Source organism: Patagioenas fasciata, chromosome 3 (genome assembly GCF_037038585.1).
Source record: "Patagioenas fasciata isolate bPatFas1 chromosome 3, bPatFas1.hap1, whole genome shotgun sequence".
NCBI lineage: Eukaryota > Metazoa > Chordata > Aves > Columbiformes > Columbidae > Patagioenas > Patagioenas fasciata.
This window is the reverse complement of record NC_092522.1, coordinates 78816993-78836046: the sequence shown is the minus strand read 5'-3', so window position 1 is coordinate 78836046 and position 19054 is coordinate 78816993. Positions and strand designations below refer to the sequence as shown.

The window sequence follows — 19054 nt, the reverse complement described above, 5'->3', positions numbered from 1 at the left end:
GCTGCTTTGAGCCTTTGCTTTGAACACAGTAGCCTCCATTACAACGGTTCACCACCCTGAGATGTTCAAGGCACTTTGGCATAATCTTCCTTTCCATTAATGGTTCTCAGGAAATTGGACTGAAAAGTCCAAGGCTGTTTCATCGAACACACCTTAAAATGCAGCAGAGGAAAGGAAAAAAAAAAAAACTTCTTTCCCAATTTAAAAATTCACATTTCTTTAGCTGGCTTTCTTTAAAGTCGCAGCCCGCATGGTTCCTAGCCAAATTATTGAGAATGGGTCACTTGAGAGTTAAAACAGCATGAGAACCTTCAGCTCACATCCCAGGTCTGCTTCAGATCTCTGGAGTGACCTTGGTCAGGTTATGCATCATCTCGAGACCCCAGTTCTCCAATAGGCTGAAGAAAAATACTTGTTTTGTCTCTCACCTCTTTTAACGTGTTAAGTCCTTTGCCTCTGCCATGTCTGTATGCCACTACAGGGTGCCACATGGATGTACACTGCATATCTGAATGCAGAACACATACAACGGACCTTTGGTAGCATCTGGGAATAGACACACTCCAGAAAGACAAAAAATTATACCTCCCATTATGCATTATGAAAGCAAATAAAAATCAAGCAGGAAATGAAGAAGAGCGTATACCCAGGGAAGATGATCCTTAGCTGTAGTTCTCCTGAGCAGATCTAATCTCTCACTTTTTCTTCTTTATCTTAAAAAAAACTCAAACAACCTTAATTTTCTAAAATCTCTCCTAGAGGTAAATGGTCTTTCTGCACTGCAGGGACACTCTCTAGCCTGCCTTCTCTCCTATCCTCCCAGGCCAAACACATCTTGTACCACTTTCCTCACCTGCTGCTGATCCTGCATCGCTTCTCATGTCACTCCTTTATCTGTCTCAGGCTCCCTTACCTTAGAGCCTCCACCTGCTCCTCCTTCCGTCCTTCTCTGTAGTCTCTTCCTATTGCTTCGTCCATCATATTCCCACCATCACAACTTCGCTTTAACAGTGCTTTTGCACACCAGCAGCATCTCCCTTTTCCAAATTTGCCAGCTATTTTCACATCTCCCTTTATTCCTTCCTCTTGCACTACTGACCTGCACAGCCATTTCTTGCCCAGGCTGTTCCCCTCCCACCCACCTCACACCTTCATTCATCCAGCTTTCCCTTTCGTGATACCCCCATGCCTTTGCCGTTCTCTGGGTTTGTCCCCAGATTGCTGCTTGGACAGCAGTGCCCAAGGTCAGGGCAGTGAACTGGGACTAGGGTCCCTGTTCCCAGTTAAGAGACTGTGTCCTGCACAGCCATGGAGTGGCTGTGTCTGGGTGAAAGTTGCACAGGGCACCAATGGAAACCCACACCCCTGCCTCTGAGAGCACTACACACTAATCCCCAAACAAGGGAGGCTCTCTTTTACACACCAGTAGCTTCCCGGGACAACTGTTCTTCCTTCTAGGCCACTACTTTTATGTCATTTCATAACCTTTTACTCCACCACCTGCAATGCTCAATATTTCTTTCTTTCTTTCTTTCTTTCTTTCTTTCTTTCTTTCTTTCTTTCTTTCTTTCTTTCTTTCTTTCTTTCTTTCTTTCTTTCTTTCTTTCTTTCTTTCTTTCTTTCTTTCTCTCCTTCTTTCTTTCTCTCCTTCTTTCTCTCCTTCTTTCTCTCCTTCTTTCTCTCCTTCTTTCTCTCCTTCTTTCTTTCTCTCCTTCTTTCTTTCTTTCTCTCCTTCTTTCTTTCTTTCTTTCTTTCTTTCTTTCTTTCTTTCTTTCTTTCTTTCTTTCTTTCTTTCTCTCCTTCTTTCTTTCTTTCTCTCCTTCTTTCTTTCTTTCTTTCTCTCCTTCTTTCTTTCTCTCCTTCTTTCTTTCTTTCTTTCTTTCTCTCCTTCTTTCTTTCTCTCCTTCTTTCTTTCTTTCTCTCCTTCTTTCTCTCCTTCTTTCTTTCTTTCTCTCCTTCTTTCTTTCTTTCTTTCTCTCCTTCTTTCTCTCCTTCTTTCTCTCTTTCTCTCTCTCCTTCTTTCTCTCTTTCTCTCCTTCTTTCTCTCCTTCTTTCTTTCTTTCTCTCCTTCTTTCTTTCTTTCTCTCCTTCTTTCTCTCCTTCTTTCTCTCCTTCCTTCTCTCTTTCTTTCTCTCCTTCTTTCTCTCTTTCTCTCTTTCTTTCTCTCTTTCTTTCTCTCTTTCTCTCTTTCTCTTTCTTTCTCTCTTTCTCTCTTTCGTTCTCTCTTTCTCTCTTTCTCTCTTTCTTTCTCTCTTTCTTCTCTTTCTTCTCTTTCTTCTTTCTTCTTTCTTCTTTCTTCTTTCTTCTTTCTTCTTTCTTCTCTTTCTTTCTTCTCTTTCTTCTCTTTCTCTCTGTCTTTCTCTCTCTCTCTTTCTCTCTTTCTCTCTTTCTCTCTCTCTTTCTTTCTCTCTTTCTCTTTCTCTCTTTCTCTCTCTCTCTTTCTCTCTTTCTCTCACTCTTTCTTGCTCTCTTTCTCTCTCTCTCTCTTTCTCTCTTTCTTTCTCTCTTTCTTTCTCTCTTTCCCTTTCTCTTTCTCTCTCTTTCTTTCTCTCTTTCTTTCTTTCTCTCTTTCTCTCTTTCTCTTTCTCTTTCTCTTTCTCTTTCTCTTTCTCTTTCTCTTTCTCTTTCTCTTTCTCTTTCTCTTTCTCTTTCTCTTTCTCTTTCTTTCTTTCTCTTCTTTCTCTTTCTCTCTTTTCTCTGCCCCTACTCTTCCTTTTTTTCTATCATCTCCTATTCCTCATATCATTTAGTGATGGGCTTTGCCCCCTGACCCTTCCCTGTACCTTTTTAAGTGCTACCATATATTTTCTATAATGGGTTGACCATATGTGAACTCCATATTTTAAGTGGCATGATATCATAGCTTTCTCAGACCTCATCTCCCCACCCCAGACAAGGCCAGCCCTTTCTCATCTCCCAGTCTCTTTGAGAGGAGCCAGACACAGTGTCAAAATCCTGTTGAAAGACTCCTTGCACAGTTTTATCTTCACCTGTATTTTATAGTGTCCAAACTTGGCTCCAGCTCCTTGCACAAGGATGGCATCTGCCCTATCTGGGAGGCTGTGTTGGGGGAGTGGAATGGAACAGTTTTAAGCAGCTGTAGAGATGAGAAACCCTGTATCACAGCCTTCATGGAAGGAAAAATAAAAGTTGGGAAACATCAAAAGCAAATGCAGAGATGCAGAAGAAAATCTTCAGGTGAGTATAATCATCAGTTCAGTCTACTGTTGACCAGAGGAAGGGAGCAGAGAGATCTAAAGACTATTTAGAGTGTGAAAGATATGCCTTGGTTCTGAACTTCTATCTTCTGTTATAACATCAGCTCTTAAAAGATTAAAAAATAACTTTGTCTGTCAAACAACCTCACACATTTCTGTCCATTCAGAAACAGATCATGGACTTTATCTTGTAGCGTGAACCTGCATGCATTTATCTAAAGATAAGAGCTTCCTATGATGGATTAAGACTTTCCAGCTCTGTCTACTGTGATTTACTCTGGGATTACAGCCACCAAACCATTTCTTTTAGCTCCATCGCCTGTCCAGACATGCAGTACAACGAAAATATGATGTCACCCCTTAGCAGGCATTTTTAGACCATGTCAACCCTGCTCTCTGGTGCATGCATCTGCACCCCACATGTCTGGGCAAGGACTGGACCTTTGCTACATCAGCCTGTGTCCTTGGCTGGATGAGGAAAATGTTACAGGTAACAGCATTTGGTTTGTGGCAGCAGAGCTGATCTGCTTGCTGCTCGCCAAGGTGGGTGGCACAGAGACGTGTCCCTGGGGAGCCACAGCATCCTTGAGGCTGCTGCAGAGAGGCAGCGAGCAAGCAGGCAGCCCAGGGCATCCGCAAACAGCAGGTCAGGGCTGTCACACCCGCGTTGTTCGGTCTACAGGATAACTTTTGCACAGGTTATAGGAACACACAGTTCCATCCACAGGGGGAGGAGGTGGGGGGAAAAGGGGGTACTAGTCAGTCAGAACAGGAAAATGTAAATAAGCCTCATCCACTTGTGAATGTAGGTTTTATGAACACTGAAACCATGGCAATAAAACCTGCAGTGAATTCTCCAGGGTTTAGTCGGAGGCTTTAGTGCACGATGTACCATGTCGTTGTGTCCTAGTTGCTAAAAAATATTTTGCGATAACTGAAATGCCAAATCCTCCAATGAGAAGCTGCCAGTCGGTTAACATCAAGAATCCAAATTTTTAGAGAATTTTCCAAAATCCAGTGTTGTCCTGATTACAAGGACTTCAGCACAGGCAATTTTTTTTCATTATTTAAACTATTTCCCTTGAGTGTTTGCAGCCCAGACAACAACCACATTGTGCTTAATGCAGTAGAACCAGGGAATTAAACCAGCTGGGAACAGATCAACATGGTTTTATTGTCCAAACTGAGTAAAAAGGTAGAGTAAATTCACAAGCTAGCTGCTGACAAATATATTAGATTCAACAATAAAAGGTGCTCGTGTGTGTAAATAACCCATGGAGGATTTTTTTTAAAGTGCTTGGGGATGATTGAGTAAATGTCTTGTGTTGCAATGGAGAGGTTTTAGTCCTGTCTTACAGTGTAGGCAAATTGTTTTGGTACTGCATACCCACAAGTGAAGGCAAAGGCATTTCAATGACATAGGGATCCAACCTTTAGAGAAAGTCTTCCTTTGGCCTCTTCCTCCTGATTTCAGACCTATTCCTCCTTTCTTTTCCCTTCTGCCTTGCTTTTATGTTACACCAAATTGTACATCATGAAAAGGAGATTTATCGGGGTTGTATAGTTTTGTGTCTTAGCACAGCAATAGTTCTGCACTAGCAGAGGGAGACAGGAAAGGCTGCGATCGATCTTTTCTGTCTCCAGCTTCTAGCAGTACCTAGAGGAAATTTTCTATTCAGGTAGTTTATAATGTACTCTGTATGCTTATAAATCAACATTGATAAAAGTCACAAAAAGCTGTATATAGAATAGACTAGATGAAAATGACTGTGTTATATGAAAATGTCAAGGTGTTACACACTGGGATTCTCTGCAGCTGAAATACTTAGTGCATTTTGTTCTGCTACCACCACGATGAATTTCCCTGAATTATTTTGCTTAGTTCTGGCTTAAAATATTTAATAGCAATTTTTTTTTAATTGAAAAACAAACAATTTGAGACATAAGAATTGAGATGTCTAGAGCAATGCAGTAACTGCAAAATAAGCTGCATTTGCCCATTAATAACTAATCAAACTCCTCATTCAGGAGTTTGGTAGAGCACATATAAAACTTGAGTGTGTGCATGTGTTTATAGGTAGGTATAACATCTTTCATAAAGTCTTTGCTTCATTTCTCCCTGTCCAGTGCTGCAGGTCAGCTGGACTTTCTGATATTTCTTCTGGGGTTTCTTCTGTTGTATAAATACAACATAGCTGAGCCCTAAAGCCTTAGTTTCCCTTCATAGATCCTTTATTTTTCTGCCTTCTCTGCTGCTGCTTCTGACATCCCTGGCCTATCTTAGGCCCAGCAGCTGGGAACTCACCAATTCCCTTTTCTCAGGTCTTTTTATCCCATCATCTCCCCATGACCCTACAGAGCCAGTTTCCCTTCACACCGGTGTGCCGCATCGTGCCGTGCCGCAGGGAAGCTGGTCTCGCCCTAGGACCCCATCCCAGAATTCACCCCCAGCCTCACTGCATTTTCTTTAACTTTGGCTTCTCTGCTGGAGTCCAGCAACCCACTGCCACCTTTTAGTTTAAATCACTTTTGTAACCTTACCTCTCCCATGAAGAAACCCACCACACAGCACCTGTTTTACCCAAACCTCCATTAGCAGCTTCATTTTCAGTGACAAGTGGGGACGTATTTCTCTTGCCCAGCTGCTGGTGGTGCAACTCCTCACTTTCACCATGACTTTTCCCATAGCTGCCCGTGGCCAGCACTGTGCCAGCACAAGCACCAAACTGCACATCACCAACTGTTTGCTTCTGTTACTCTCTTAATTGCTTTAATCTCCTACTCTGCACTCATTTTGCCAACAGACAAATGTTCTTCAGGCAGATGCTGTGTGTTACTACTTTCCGAAAGGCACTTTGATGTACTCTGTATAATTACTGCAAACAAATAAATCCTAAGAAGCTGGGAAGCACTGTCGATTAAACAGGGGCCAAGATTTTTCAAGAAAAAAATGGATGTTTTATCTCCATGGAACTGGAAATGCCATCATGTGTGGGTTTCCATTTATTTCCTAGTGAACTCGAAAAGGATGGAGAAAAACAGCAGGTAGATAAAGACAGATAAGCGAAGAACAGCCTTTTAATCTAAAGGATAAAAAAAGAGACTGACGTGGGAGAAGAGAAAAACTGAGCTGAAAAACTGAAGAACACCTAAGCAAAAATCAGTAATGTCCCCTGAAAAAAAATATCTGAATATACTTTGAAACCTGTCAAATGGAAATAGCTTAAACACAAGAATCCCTTTTTCCCCCTTCTAGCTGGCTCTGCTTCCTCCCATGGAGGTGCAAGCCTAGGTCCTGCTGCAGGCACCACGAGTCAGGCAGTCCCAGAAACAAGGGCCCTCTCATGCAGACTCACAAAACATGAGCAGGCGTTCATCTCTTGTTCAAACCATTTATTCTTTTGTCTTTTACTTAGCAAGTGCTGGCTTTACTAACTCTCATAGCCCCCTCCACTGCCACAGCCAGTCTATTACCCTGGCTCTGACAGCAATCCAGCAGCAAGGAGCTACACATCTGATTGCCTGCGGCTTTCACAGGCTATCAGAGCCTACACTGACACAAGTGATGTTATCTAATGTGGCTTGAGCTGGCACAAAGTAAGGATCCTCAGGATCATCTTTTTTCCCCCCTTGCATCTATGAAAAATCTGTTGAGTTGTGCTGGTTAATGCACGCAGCACTTGGATGGGGTGGTAGGTTTTTCATCATCAGTTCTGGCCTGCTGGTCTGACTGCTTGAAATGTAGGTATATTGGATCACAGGTATTTGTATCAATATTTTAAAAGTTTAGGAATGGAAATTCCTGTTTTGACTTTAATTTAGGCTATTTAAAATCAACGCCCAGACTCTTAACTTAAGACACCTCCTAAAGGAATTATATAGCTCTATGGAAAATCTTAACCAGCTAAAACAAAGTTAAAGCTGAAACTGAAGCTAAAACAGAGTTACAATCACATGATTTACCTGACTGTGACTCTAAAAGAGTGTCCATGCTTCTCCACGTGACTGCACGTGTAAAGCTTAAATTAAATGCTTATAACCAGGGGTATTTTTTTTCTATAGTGGAAACAATCTCATCTATCATGCTTCATGCATTTACGCCCATCGTTTCATCCCCTTTCCTTATGCATACCCTTTGACATGGAAAAATAAATAATCTTTTTTCCTTATTTAAAATCCATTTCATAGCTTAGCTCTCTCTTCTAACCTCTGTGGCTGCAGCCCAGGCAATCTCTAGCACTGTCAGTGGCATGGCTCAGTACATCTTGGGCTGAAGGACAGAAGAGCCTTTGGGCTTCTCCTCATCCACCTCTGGCAGCAGAGTTCTCACCCCCAGGGGAAAGCTTTTCAAAAGGGATGGATTTTCTTGCACCCCCTCAAGACTGTGGAGGTAAAACAGCCCAGCAGAATATGGCAAGGAGGATTTCCCTGGGGCTGACGGCTGGAGGGATGTCTGCTTATAGCTCCATTGCTCAGCATCCATAAGGAGATACAATTTCATAAATTTAAAGGAATAGAAAGGGATTCTTCATTTAGGGGTCAGCAAACACTAATCACACAGCTTAAAGGTCAGAAGGGTCAATTTATCAAATTCTGCCAACTCTATAGAGTTCAGGTAAATTATATCATAGGTAAATTTCTTCTCTCTCATCCATCTCTACTTTTATTTACTGACAGGATATGTCCTTCAGTGTTTATTTCTTTAGTTTCTTCTGGTCTATGCTTAAAGGGCAATGAATGCTAAAGCCTCTACTACCGTCTTCACAAAACCCGCCCAACAGGAGCATTGTTTTACTCTCTCTTTTCTTTCACCCTCCTGTGTTTACTTCTTACCCCTTGTACCATCTGAATCTGTTACTGTCCCTCCTCAGGTTTCCAAATGTCAACATGCAGCTCCAGCTGCAGTTGCCTGTCTTTCTTGCTCTGCCACATGATTTTCCACCCTGGACATCTCATTTCAGGAAACAAGTCCTGGGGACAATGCTCCAGCTGGGTCTGGTCTGGAAAAGGAGAAGGAGGAGGCACCCAGCCTGCTGATGGATACATGGAGGGAAGGAAGGAGGGAAGGAGGGAGGGAAGGAGGGAAGGAGGGAAGGAGGGAGGGAAGGAGGGAAGGAAGGAAGGAAGAGAGGAAGAGAGGAAGGAAGGAAGGAAGGAAGGAAGGAAGGAAGGAAGGAAGGAAGGAAGGAAGGAAGGAAGGAAGGGAGGGAGGGAGGGAGGGAGGGAGGGAGGGAGGGAGGGAGGGAGGGAGGGAGGGAGGGAGGAAGGAAGGAAGGAAGGAAGGAAGGAAGGAAGGAAGGAAGGAAGGAAGGAAGGAAGGAAAAGATGCCTGCAGCCATCCTACCCTTTCTCTGCTCTACTGCAGGCTCTGCCATCAATTCAAGTGGCCTGAAGACCAGACAAACTTTGTATATTAGACTTTACTGTGGCTGGATGGCACGTGCAGTTCCTCTGCTCCCTTTCTAAGAGTGACCTTAATATTTTATTTATTGTTTAAAGGATAATGTGCATGGTAGAGCAATATATGAGGCAATAAATGGCCTTTGCAGGTAATTAAATGCTGAAGAGAGCTGAAGCTACTGATAGCCGTAAAAACCATTTATTCTGAGTGTGCTGAGAAGCCAGGAACACTGTTCCTCATAGCATCCAACAAGACAAGATTAAACAAACCATAGTACTAGAAAGGGGAAAGACAACATTTTTCTTGCCCTCTCAGGGCCTGAAATTTCTGAGCTGCTGTTTATTTGGTGCTTGAAACAGAAAATATTGATTGTAATAATATGTGGTTTTCTATCATGTTATTCTTTTTTTTCCTAGCTGTTTTAGAAGGACTTTGCACGTTGTGGTAAGAATTATTTCCCTCCTTGAACAGATGCTGAAATAAAGGCACAGCAGGGAAGTGTGACTTGCCCACATGATCAATGGGGAAGTCTCTGACAAAAGTGTCTTATCTACCAGTTACACTCTTACAGTCCATTGCTACAGCGATTCTCACACCCGTATATAGGGACACTGATGTAGCATAGGATACTTCTATCTCCCGCTGTGTTTCTGCTCCATGTGGGGCCCTACCTCCAGCCACTGCCATAAGAAGAGGTGCTGTTCTCCTGTGGGCAGTGGTAGGGAACACCATATGGCATGTATATTTGACTTGGATGTGAGGAGACAAACAAGGCTGGAGATCTTATTCGCAGAACCTTCCTGTATTCCCCCATGATGAGGACACAGATATAGGGTGGCCACAGGACTCCTCGCATAGAGAAAGACTCACTGCATCTACACAAAGCCATGCTCTGTAAAGAGCACAGCAATTGTCTGACAGCACAAAAAAACACCAGGTTCAGGACACAGAAAGAGCAAGGAAAGAATTGACTGAAAGGGGAAAAAAGAAGATGCTCTCTAAGTTTGATGCTTCCCACATAAGAGAAACTACTTCAATTTCTGTACCCACCATCAGGTTGGTAAGAACTTTTATAGCAAACATGCTTTCCTCTGAAAAATAACAGCCTAACATTGTATATGTGCATGTCAACAGTATGCATGCATTCCAGAAATGTCCCTTTCCCACGTTCACATCCAAGCCTCCATTAGCTCAGCATGTAAGGACTAATGAAAGCTGAACGCAGAGGGTGTGGATGGAGGCACTTCACAGGATCTCTGTTGGCTTCCCATCCATGCAGCCCCTGACACACTTCACAGGATTTTCTGCAAAGTTCACCCAGATCTTGCCACCATTTTAGTTCAAACCGCACTACCACTCTCATGGAAAATTCTGGCTGAAAATCCAGAGGACATTTGAACCCAGGTCCTGTGGGGACAGGTAACATGTCAGGATTTTCTGTAATGCAAACCTGAAGCTGAGTACTTCCCAGATGACGTCGCAGGAATCATCCCACAACTGTTCCCCGCAAATTGCTCTCATGAGCCAGAAAGACCCTTAGAGCTGAGAAAGACCCCTGAGGACTGTCCCCACACGTGTCAAGAAAAGGCAGTGAAGCCACTGATACTGGGAGAGGGCTGGAGAGGGACCCTCGCCCCACATGTGAAGCTGCTGGGTGCTGGTGCAAGAGGCATTGGCAGGGCAGGCAGAGCGTGGGGGCTCAGGTGCAGGGAGGGTGATGCACAACCAGCAAGGCTTGCTACAGAGGCCTGGTGTGTGCGTACGTACTTCTTAGACATGTAAAACAGAGGTTGTAAGTGATATATGCATATATCAACAAATCCCACCTGACCTGTATGCAGCCATTAGCATCTGGCAGTTTGCTGTGAGCACAGGTGAATAATGGCTATGGGGCATGTGCTTCGGGGCAAGGTTAAAAGGTGACTCCTGTATGGTGTAAGTGGATTAATATGACTGGACATGATGCCGGCTTCTCCTCTCACTTCTGCCAGTGTAAATCAAGAGTAAGTGCACCAAAGTCAATGCATGTGTTAAAGTAATTGGTACACAGGGGCGGAAAAGCACATGATTTTAAAAGAAAGTATATCTCGATTACAAGCTGTAGAACAGAAACAATGAAAAATGTGGCTGCTTTGCATGGCTTCCTGTGGTGCTTTATTAAGGCCCTGCTCCTTCCATGCAAGCTCTATCCCAACAGGTGCCCTTGCAGACCTGGCAGAGAGAGAGCTCCTGCTGTCCTTATTATTGCCACTACAGGGAAACCCCATCTCTGTTATGTCTAGCAGAGGTCCCCCCTGTACTGACCTTGCTGCAGAGAAGCGCTGACTTTCTGGCGGATGGAAGGAGATTTAAGCAATGGAGCATTAAACATAGACTCAGTGGCACAAGCCCCAGTGCCTAAAACTGGAGTTATTCCACTGGTGCCCGTGAGATGTTGAATACAGGAACATTATGTATCTGCCTGGCTCAGGCTGAGTGCAGCATGAAGGGTACGAGGCTATCACTCCGGTTCCTCTGCTGCACAGCCATGGATGGACAGCTGAGCTGGGCACAAACTGCCCTGGGGAAGAGGCAGCTTTCCCACCCTCTCCAAAATTCCCCATCTTGAGGGCGTTATGTGACAGAGTTGATTTCTCCTTCTGTGCCTTTATGTGTGCTCTGGGGCCAAGTGGTAGTCTAGTAGGTGGGTTTTCCAAGCAACTGCACTGAAACCAGCTCCTGACTCCCACCCTGCACTCTAGGGCACACAGTGATGCAGACAGTGGGTTCACTGGGCAAGATGCTGAGCTCCCCACTAAGTACTCCCAGGCCCATGAACAGGCTTTGTCATAGCAACCTGGCTTCGACAAATTTAGTACACCAGGTTGGGGGTCAGTAGAGTGCTGAAAGTGTCCTCAAATCCTTTCTCACCATATTTCTCTTAGTCTTTTGTGGAAGGAGAGTCCCATTTTGGGGATGCCAGCTCAGAGAGCCATCTGAGCACGCAGCTGCTCTGGAAATGGCACAACTCATCACAGCCTCCCTCACTAAGGGACCAGGTGGTTCCTCCATCACCTCTCCCACATCCCCATTTCTACAGGGAAGCACCCAAATCTCTGGAGGTCATGCTGACCAACCCTACAGCCCTCTGCCTAGCAGGCCAGTGGCTATCAGACCCTGGGGTGAGCAAACTGGAGCCGAGTAGGGGAGTTTTAACCTCGTGTATAATCTCTGCCCTCAGATGTTTCACAGCTCACATTCTCCACTGTACCACAAGTGCTGCTGGTGATGGAGACATAAAATCCCCAAGAGCCACTGCCTCTTCCCCCATCACACTCCCAGGCAGAAGGGAATACAGCCCAGGCCAGCAACAGCGCTGGCCAGTCCAGGCTGCCCACCCCATGCTGCATCCAGGGGTGCTATTGGTTTCCCCCCAGCAGTGGGAGTGCCAGGGAAGAGAAGCCTTCCAAACATCCACGTCTCCTGTCTTGTCTGGGGAAAAATAATTCCTCAGTGGCTGAGCAGAGCCAGTACGAATCGTTTCAGGGGCATCTGCCTTGAAATTATGTAGGAAGGGAGATGCTCAGAGTGCAAGAGCCGCTGTAAAAACTCCAGTTGTGGATTTGACTCCCATCACATGCAGACTTGCTGTGGAAAAGTAAATGCAAATGTATATGCAAATTAAAATGCAAATGCAAATGCCAGGCCTCCTGGGCTGCACTCACTCAGTGTTACAGAAATCTCTTGACCTCTCAGAAACATTCAGGTTGCTGCAAAGGTCCTAGTCCAGAGGAAAAAAAATGTTGCTTTTCAGACTGGGTCCCTGTTGTTCATCCCCTATGTGTAAACATGGCAGCTGGATTTCTTTGCACAGAAAGACAATTCCTGCACTGTATGCACAGCCCACTCCCGGCTTTGGTGTACAAAGCACACACTTAGGCTCTTCCTGGCAAACAAGTAGTTCATGGATCACAATTGTAGACACTAAAACACTTTTTTTTCAGCTTCCAGCATGTATCTGCTATTAACCTGAATGCATGAGAGACAGTGTGCTCCCCAAACACCCACAGGGTGGTTAATAAAAGAGAAGGAAAAATCATTTAAGTCAGGAGGAAGCCTGCAGGTGAAGTAGAGGTTCAGGGCCATAACTTTGCATCTTTATTTTTTTCTAAACTAATTTTTGCAATGTCCATAGTTAGTGCCCCAGGGCAACGTTTTGGCCACTGATTGCAGAAGAGGGCTGGAGACATGTCCTAGGTCCACAGGGACTGCACGGGGCCATCACCCCATCCCAGCACGTTGCAGCGTGGGCAAGGAGGAAGTCTAGGTGTACCGTCCATCCACCTGGGAGCCTGGTGCTGCTAAGGACAGGTGCCTCTCTGGACCACCACCATCCTTGGGTGCATCTTCCTCTCACCACAGCCCCTACAGGCTTCGTCTCACAGGGTTAAGCACTAAACCAGAGACCTTGCTGGTGTCCACAGGCATTTTAATCTAGGATAAATTTCTCCTCTCCTTTCCCACCTGCCTGAAACTTAAAGAACTCACTCACTTTGAGGCTTCTACCCCAGGGCAAGGTACCCTTGAGGAGGCCAAAAGTTATGGGAGAGAACTGACAGAAACAAGGACAATGGGATCATAGAAACCTTGTTTCCTTAGGAAAAGAGATAAAAGAACAAATAGATACAGAACAATAAGAAAATTACCCTTATCACTACCAGGGCTCCCCAACACAGTGGTTCTCACCCAGAAAACTCCTCTATAGGCACTGGGAAAAATACTGCAAGTCAGCTCACTGCCTTCCCCTGGAAAGGTCCCACAGAGACCTGCAGTTCTTTAGCATATACAGTCCAGGACCAAAACCAGACAGTCATTTCTTCAGCCCTATTAAATCTTGAGCCCAAGCTGATCAAGCAGCCTACCTGCTTCCATACGTCTGTTTTCATATGCCTCTGGGCTTTCCGGCATGGCATTGTACTGCTGGAAAGGCTGGTTGCTGAAGAGATTGTCACACAAGAGGCTGCGACAGAGCTTCTTCAGGAAGCGCAGGACATACCCAATGCTGTTCACTACCAGCAGGCTCAGGAGATGCTGCTTCCCCTCGAAAAAAGCTGCAACTGGAAAGCAAACAGGAATAATTCAGTACCTGGGGACACACAGCAGGAGGAAGAATGAGAGCAGGGGAAAAGATTTCACACAGGTATTTGTATATCTTAAAATTTTTTACATAATTACCCCAACTGGAGGAGCTTAAGGAGCTGAGTTTGTGTGACCCTGATCACCTTCCCCTTGGAGCACTGAAAGATGCCGACTGGCATGGCCAGCAGTGCAAGGATTTCTAATTTATGCATCCAACTGAGAACTGTATTGTATGATTGGAAGGAGGCAATTATGATACGTTGGTGTAAGGAAGGGGAAAGAAAACGATCTGTCAATGATGGGCTATTAGGCTGACTTCAGCAATACCCAAGGTTTTAAAAGGTAATGGGGAGACAAAAATTAAAGACATGGCTGTGAATGAATAAAAGGTACCAGGGCTCTATTGGAGAGAGGCCTACCAGATTCATAATGGACCTTTTTTTACTGGTTGAAATGCATTTATAGGCAAAGGCAGGCTGGTGGTTGTGGTCTACTTGGAATCCAGTAAATACGAAAAATCATTCATTAAACTGGAAATGATTGCATATGAAAGGTGGGTCAGGAGATGATGACAGGCTCTGCTGACAGGAGATCCCAAACACTGGAGAGGAACCAGCAGTGGTGCATGCTGGCACAAAAAGGATTTTGTTGATACTGTAAGCTAGGAGGCATTGCCAATGGAGAAGGGGACTGGGAGATTGCATAGGAAAGACTGGTTGATCTTGAGGTCTGCAAGGATAAAAATGAGTAGAAAAAAATACTAAAAAGTACACGGAAATCCATAATTTTTTGAGGAAGCTCAACATGACCTGATGGGAAGAGAAATGACAGGACAGGCTCACCAGATACCCATGAGCCAGCAAGGTGACAAAGTTATGAGATTCAGATATATTTCAAGGAGGTATTGAACAAAGCATTTCCAGGAGAGACAGGGGAGTGTCAATTCCACTACATAAAGTCCTGGTGAAACCCAGGCTGGACATTGCCACAGCAATGTTCTGGGAACATAAAGTTTCTCTGTGGCACTGTAGCTATCACCATCTCTGCTACATGGGGCTGTGGGAAGACACTTGTGCTTCTTTCCCTAATCCAGTGATCTTCCTCCCAATGTAGAGAGACCTGAAAGAAACTGTGTATTTCAGCCTAGCAGGTGATGACTTCTCTCCAGAAATACATCTAAGATTGAATTCAAGGGTGAGAGAAGAGCAATTAAAATTCCTGGACAAAGCTATCAGGGAATATATTTAGCTAGGAATCAAAAAGGGCATAGGTCACAGCCATGAGAGAGTTGGAGGAGTCATAACAGGCCCACCAGGATAAATTGTAGCAGGACACATTCAGGTATCAATAGGTTTGCAAGGAGGACCACATGATATAGCTGCTTGAACTCTACCACCTGGAAGGTTTTTTCCAGTCCTACAGCATCTAGTCGCTACTAACAAGTATAAATTGCAATTTTAGGCTTATATTCTTTGGGATAACTTCAGAGATTTCCTGCTGGCCTGAGCCGCTGTAAAGGATCATGCTCCACAACCGGATGAGCATCTGTGAGCCAAGCCATGGGAAGACTGGAAAGCCCACAACAAAATCTGTCTGTGCTGCTGCTGGGCTGGGAGCAAGCTGCAATTTCAGAGCCACGCCATGACTAGGAGGCCATTCACCCCTCCTCAATGATTAGAATAGGCACGAGGTTCGGAGCAATGTCGACCAGGGGCTTTTTGCTCAGATACCTGAAGCTGAGCCAGCTCAGATGAACTGACCAAGGGGTTTGGCCAGCTTGGTGCACAACGAGACTCTCCTGCTTCTAATGAAGGTCATATATGCAACACAGAGCCAGGCAAAAATGAAGCCTTGCATTAAATTACTTCAGTCTTGTGTTTCTGTGAACAAATCTGGATCATTCTTAGGGTATTTCTGGTGTCCCTTAGGGAAGACACACCTGTGACTGGAGGGAACTAGACGAGAGGGAGAAAGCAGGATTTATATGCTGCACAGAGGGCCAGAGCCTGGGCTCCCACACAAGAGGGTCCCAATGGCACAGCTGAGCTGCTGAGGTCCCTGCAAAACTGATTGGACTTGCAGTTCTTGCATGCCTGACTCATCTGTGGCAGCTCACTGGAGATCGTTGTTCCCGTATTCTCATCATTGTTTCATTCCCACTGCATCCTCATGTGTTAAACAACATGGTGACACAAAACTCTTGCTCTGATTAAAAGGAAAGTTCATGTTCAATCTGAGAGCCAGGCCTGGGGATTCAGAATGGGACATGTGAGACTTGTCAGGACACAGCGAGAGGTGTCACTGCAGGAAGATGAGGAGCCCCTGGAAAGCTCCCTCTGATCTCTGATTTGCTCTGATATATTTGTATAGCCCTGCCATACAGAGAATTGCCAGAACTTCTGCAATTCCTAGAGCTGAGAGCTGTTTTGGCTTGTGAACTGCAGGCAGAGGACACACCAGCAGCTGAACTCTGTGTGAGTTGTCCTTTAGACAAACATGTGGTGGCAATGTGTGGCACAAAGCAGGCTTGCAATGCTGCTCATCCTTATATGGCTGCATGAACAACAGGGCTCACATGTCTGGCCTCAGCAATTTCAAAGACCAGTGAGCACAGGACTCTGCAGCTAGTCCTGTTCCTCCTGTGAGTCACTGCCGCAATTCTCCTTACCCATACACTTCCATCTGACATCAAGCCAACTCCTGCAGCAGCTCACTTCACAGAGGCAATGATGAGGGGCAATGGGCACAGACTGAAACATAGGAGGTTCCATCTGAATATGAAGAGAAACTACTTTGAGGGTCCCAGAGCACTGGAACAGGCTGGCCAGAGAGGTTGTGGAGTCTCCTTCTCTGGAGACATTCAAGACCCTCCTGGACACATTCCTGTGTGATCTGCTCTCAGTGAACCTGCTTTAGCAGGTGGGTTGGACTAGATGATCTCCAGAGGTCTCTCCCAACTGCAAGCATTCTTGATTCAGTGTGATTCTGTGATGTTCAAAGCTGGTTGCCAGCGTGCTGATGTGAATGGGATAGCTAGGACAGTCCCGGATTGAGGATCAGGTTAAGATTTCAAGCACTTCCCAACTGGCCACAAACCCCTTACAAAAATGCTTTACCTGATACCATCTCGCCCCCGTAGCCCTGCTTGATGAGGGAGAAGACCACCTTTTGCTGGAGGGCGCAGTCAATGCAAGCCTGCACAGCCTGCTGCAGGGCCGCTGACGGTCGCTCTGGCCCAAAGTGCTCTGGGAGCTGCTGCACTTTTTTTCTGTCAAGGTACGGCCCCAGGTTTGCTTGTTTGTTGACGTAAATGCAGACTGTAGACAAAAAATCCCAACAACGTTGTTACAAAATGTCCCTGAGAGCATCCTAGCAAATGCTAGCTGTATACACTTCTATTTGTTTTGCAAGCTTTTCCTGGTGAAGTACTGCCATTTGTGATGGCACAGCCAGGCTTACTCGCACTGATCACCAATGGCCTAAGTGAAGTGAGCTTTGCTCTGTGTCACAGGTGAGGATAAAGCTACAGGCAACTGAAGAAGCTCCTGTGTGTGCCTGGGGTCTGCTGTCTTGCAGACTACCTTGTCTATGCAGCTGGTGACCGAAAAAAATGCCCAAGGAGTGCGGGACAGTGACTAGCAGGGGTGACCTTAAAGCATCGGGTAAGTCCAGCCTGAGGTGTGTTTTGGCTTTGTTTGCATGTTTATTTGTTTTGCCTATATGTTTTTAAACTGGTTTATTGAGAGGCCCTTTGAGAAGGACTGCTCTGAGGTCAATTTTGGGGATCTGTGTTTTCTTGCTGCTTCTGACCTTGACAGGATGAGAGAAAATGGCCTCAAGTTGTAGTGGGGGTGGGTTAGATTGGATATCAGGAAAAATTTCTTCATGGAAAGGGTTGTCAGGTGTTGGAACAGGCTGCCCAGGGAAGAGGTGGAATCACCATCCCCAGAGGTGTTTAAAAGATGCATAGATCTTAGGGACATGGTTTATTGCCAGTGTTATGTTAATGGTTGGACTCGATGATCTTGAGGGTCTTTTCCAACCAAAATGATTCTATGATAAATGCAGCTGTAATTTCTGGAGGGTTGTGCTATGCTGAGCTGCACAATGCAATGGCAGAGACTCTGGTCTTTGGGAATTTCCTGACCCTCCGTGTCCAACCCAGCACTCTGCAAACTGCATCACCTCAAGGCGTGCAGTGCCATTTGGGACCACAGTGACACCGCTGAGCCACACAGGTTCGGTGAGGGATGCCCCAGCCACTCCACAGCCAAGCCCTGCATGCCTCTTCTCACATGCCATTGCCTGCAAAGGCAGTTTTTCTACATGCCATCAGGCCTGCTGACATTAGCCAAAAAATCAGTGTTCTCTCCTCACTGGCATGAACGTATTTTAAGCTTGGCTGAGACTAACTGCTTCTTGGAGGAAACAGAGATAACGCTCTGGTAACTAGGGGCGACTAAGACACAGCCTAAAGTCAGGCTAAAGTGAGACATATTATAATAGCTGGCTGAGTGTGCCTGAGCTGTCATCTCTCAGACAATATAACATTATCCTCTGACAGAAATCAGATACATGACAAAAAAAGACCATCAAGCAGAGTGCAGGACATGATGACAGCTGTGTAAAGTTGCAAATAATTTACAGTTTGCATCACTGTAATGAAAATCTAGTGCGACTGTCACAGCACACTCTGTTACCCCATCCCTCACTGAACAGTGGAAGGGGCTCAAGCAATATATCCTGGGTAAACAGGAGGATAATAGCAATCATACTTATCATTATGTAGCACTTTACACCTTCCAAGTACCAAACAAACAAAGGGGTAACGCAACTAAAGACAGCAGCAGCATGCATGAATTGCAGGGGGCTGCCAGGGTGCAGATTTCCTGGTGTGCCACCATGACAAACCTTGCCAAATCTGCAGGATGTGGGTTCTGCCATGACAAGCCACCAGTTTTGTCCAGGGCTCTGCTGCGGGAGGTACCCTGCAGCCTGCAGGCAGCGTGTTGAGTCCCTCGCTGGGGAATGGGGTCACCTATGGTCCTTTCAGTGCAGACAGGGAGGTGAAAGTTGGCTTGAGCCTGCCTTGATCTCCTGCAAGCCCTGCTCTGGTGGGAGCCTGTTGGGAAGGTGTTGGTGGCACAGTGATGGGCAGATGGACATGCAGGACATTGCATCTGAAGAGCCCAAAATGGCCCACGGAGCCTCCAGCTCTGCAGCTCCCCCAGCGACCTGGTGGGGCTGGTGGACTGTGCCTCCTTGTCCGCCTCCAAAAGCAGCACCAGACACACTTCTCAGGGCAGTGCTTTGAAAC

The 19054-nt window shown here is 45.6% G+C and overlaps 1 protein-coding gene across 2 annotated transcripts in view; it reads right to left on the bottom strand.

The window, feature by feature from the left end:
- SCML4 (Scm polycomb group protein like 4) overlaps nucleotides 1-19054 on the bottom strand; it is an 82819-nt gene that overhangs the window by 29981 nt on the left and 33784 nt on the right. For both annotated transcript variants that reach the window (XM_065835802.2, XM_071806665.1), the window contains 2 exons: nucleotides 16854-17054; nucleotides 13521-13715 (listed from right to left, as the gene is read on the bottom strand). In XM_065835802.2, coding sequence (XP_065691874.2) covers nucleotides 13521-13715; nucleotides 16854-17054 — 396 coding nt within the window. The remainder of the gene's footprint in view (nucleotides 1-13520; nucleotides 13716-16853; nucleotides 17055-19054) is intronic.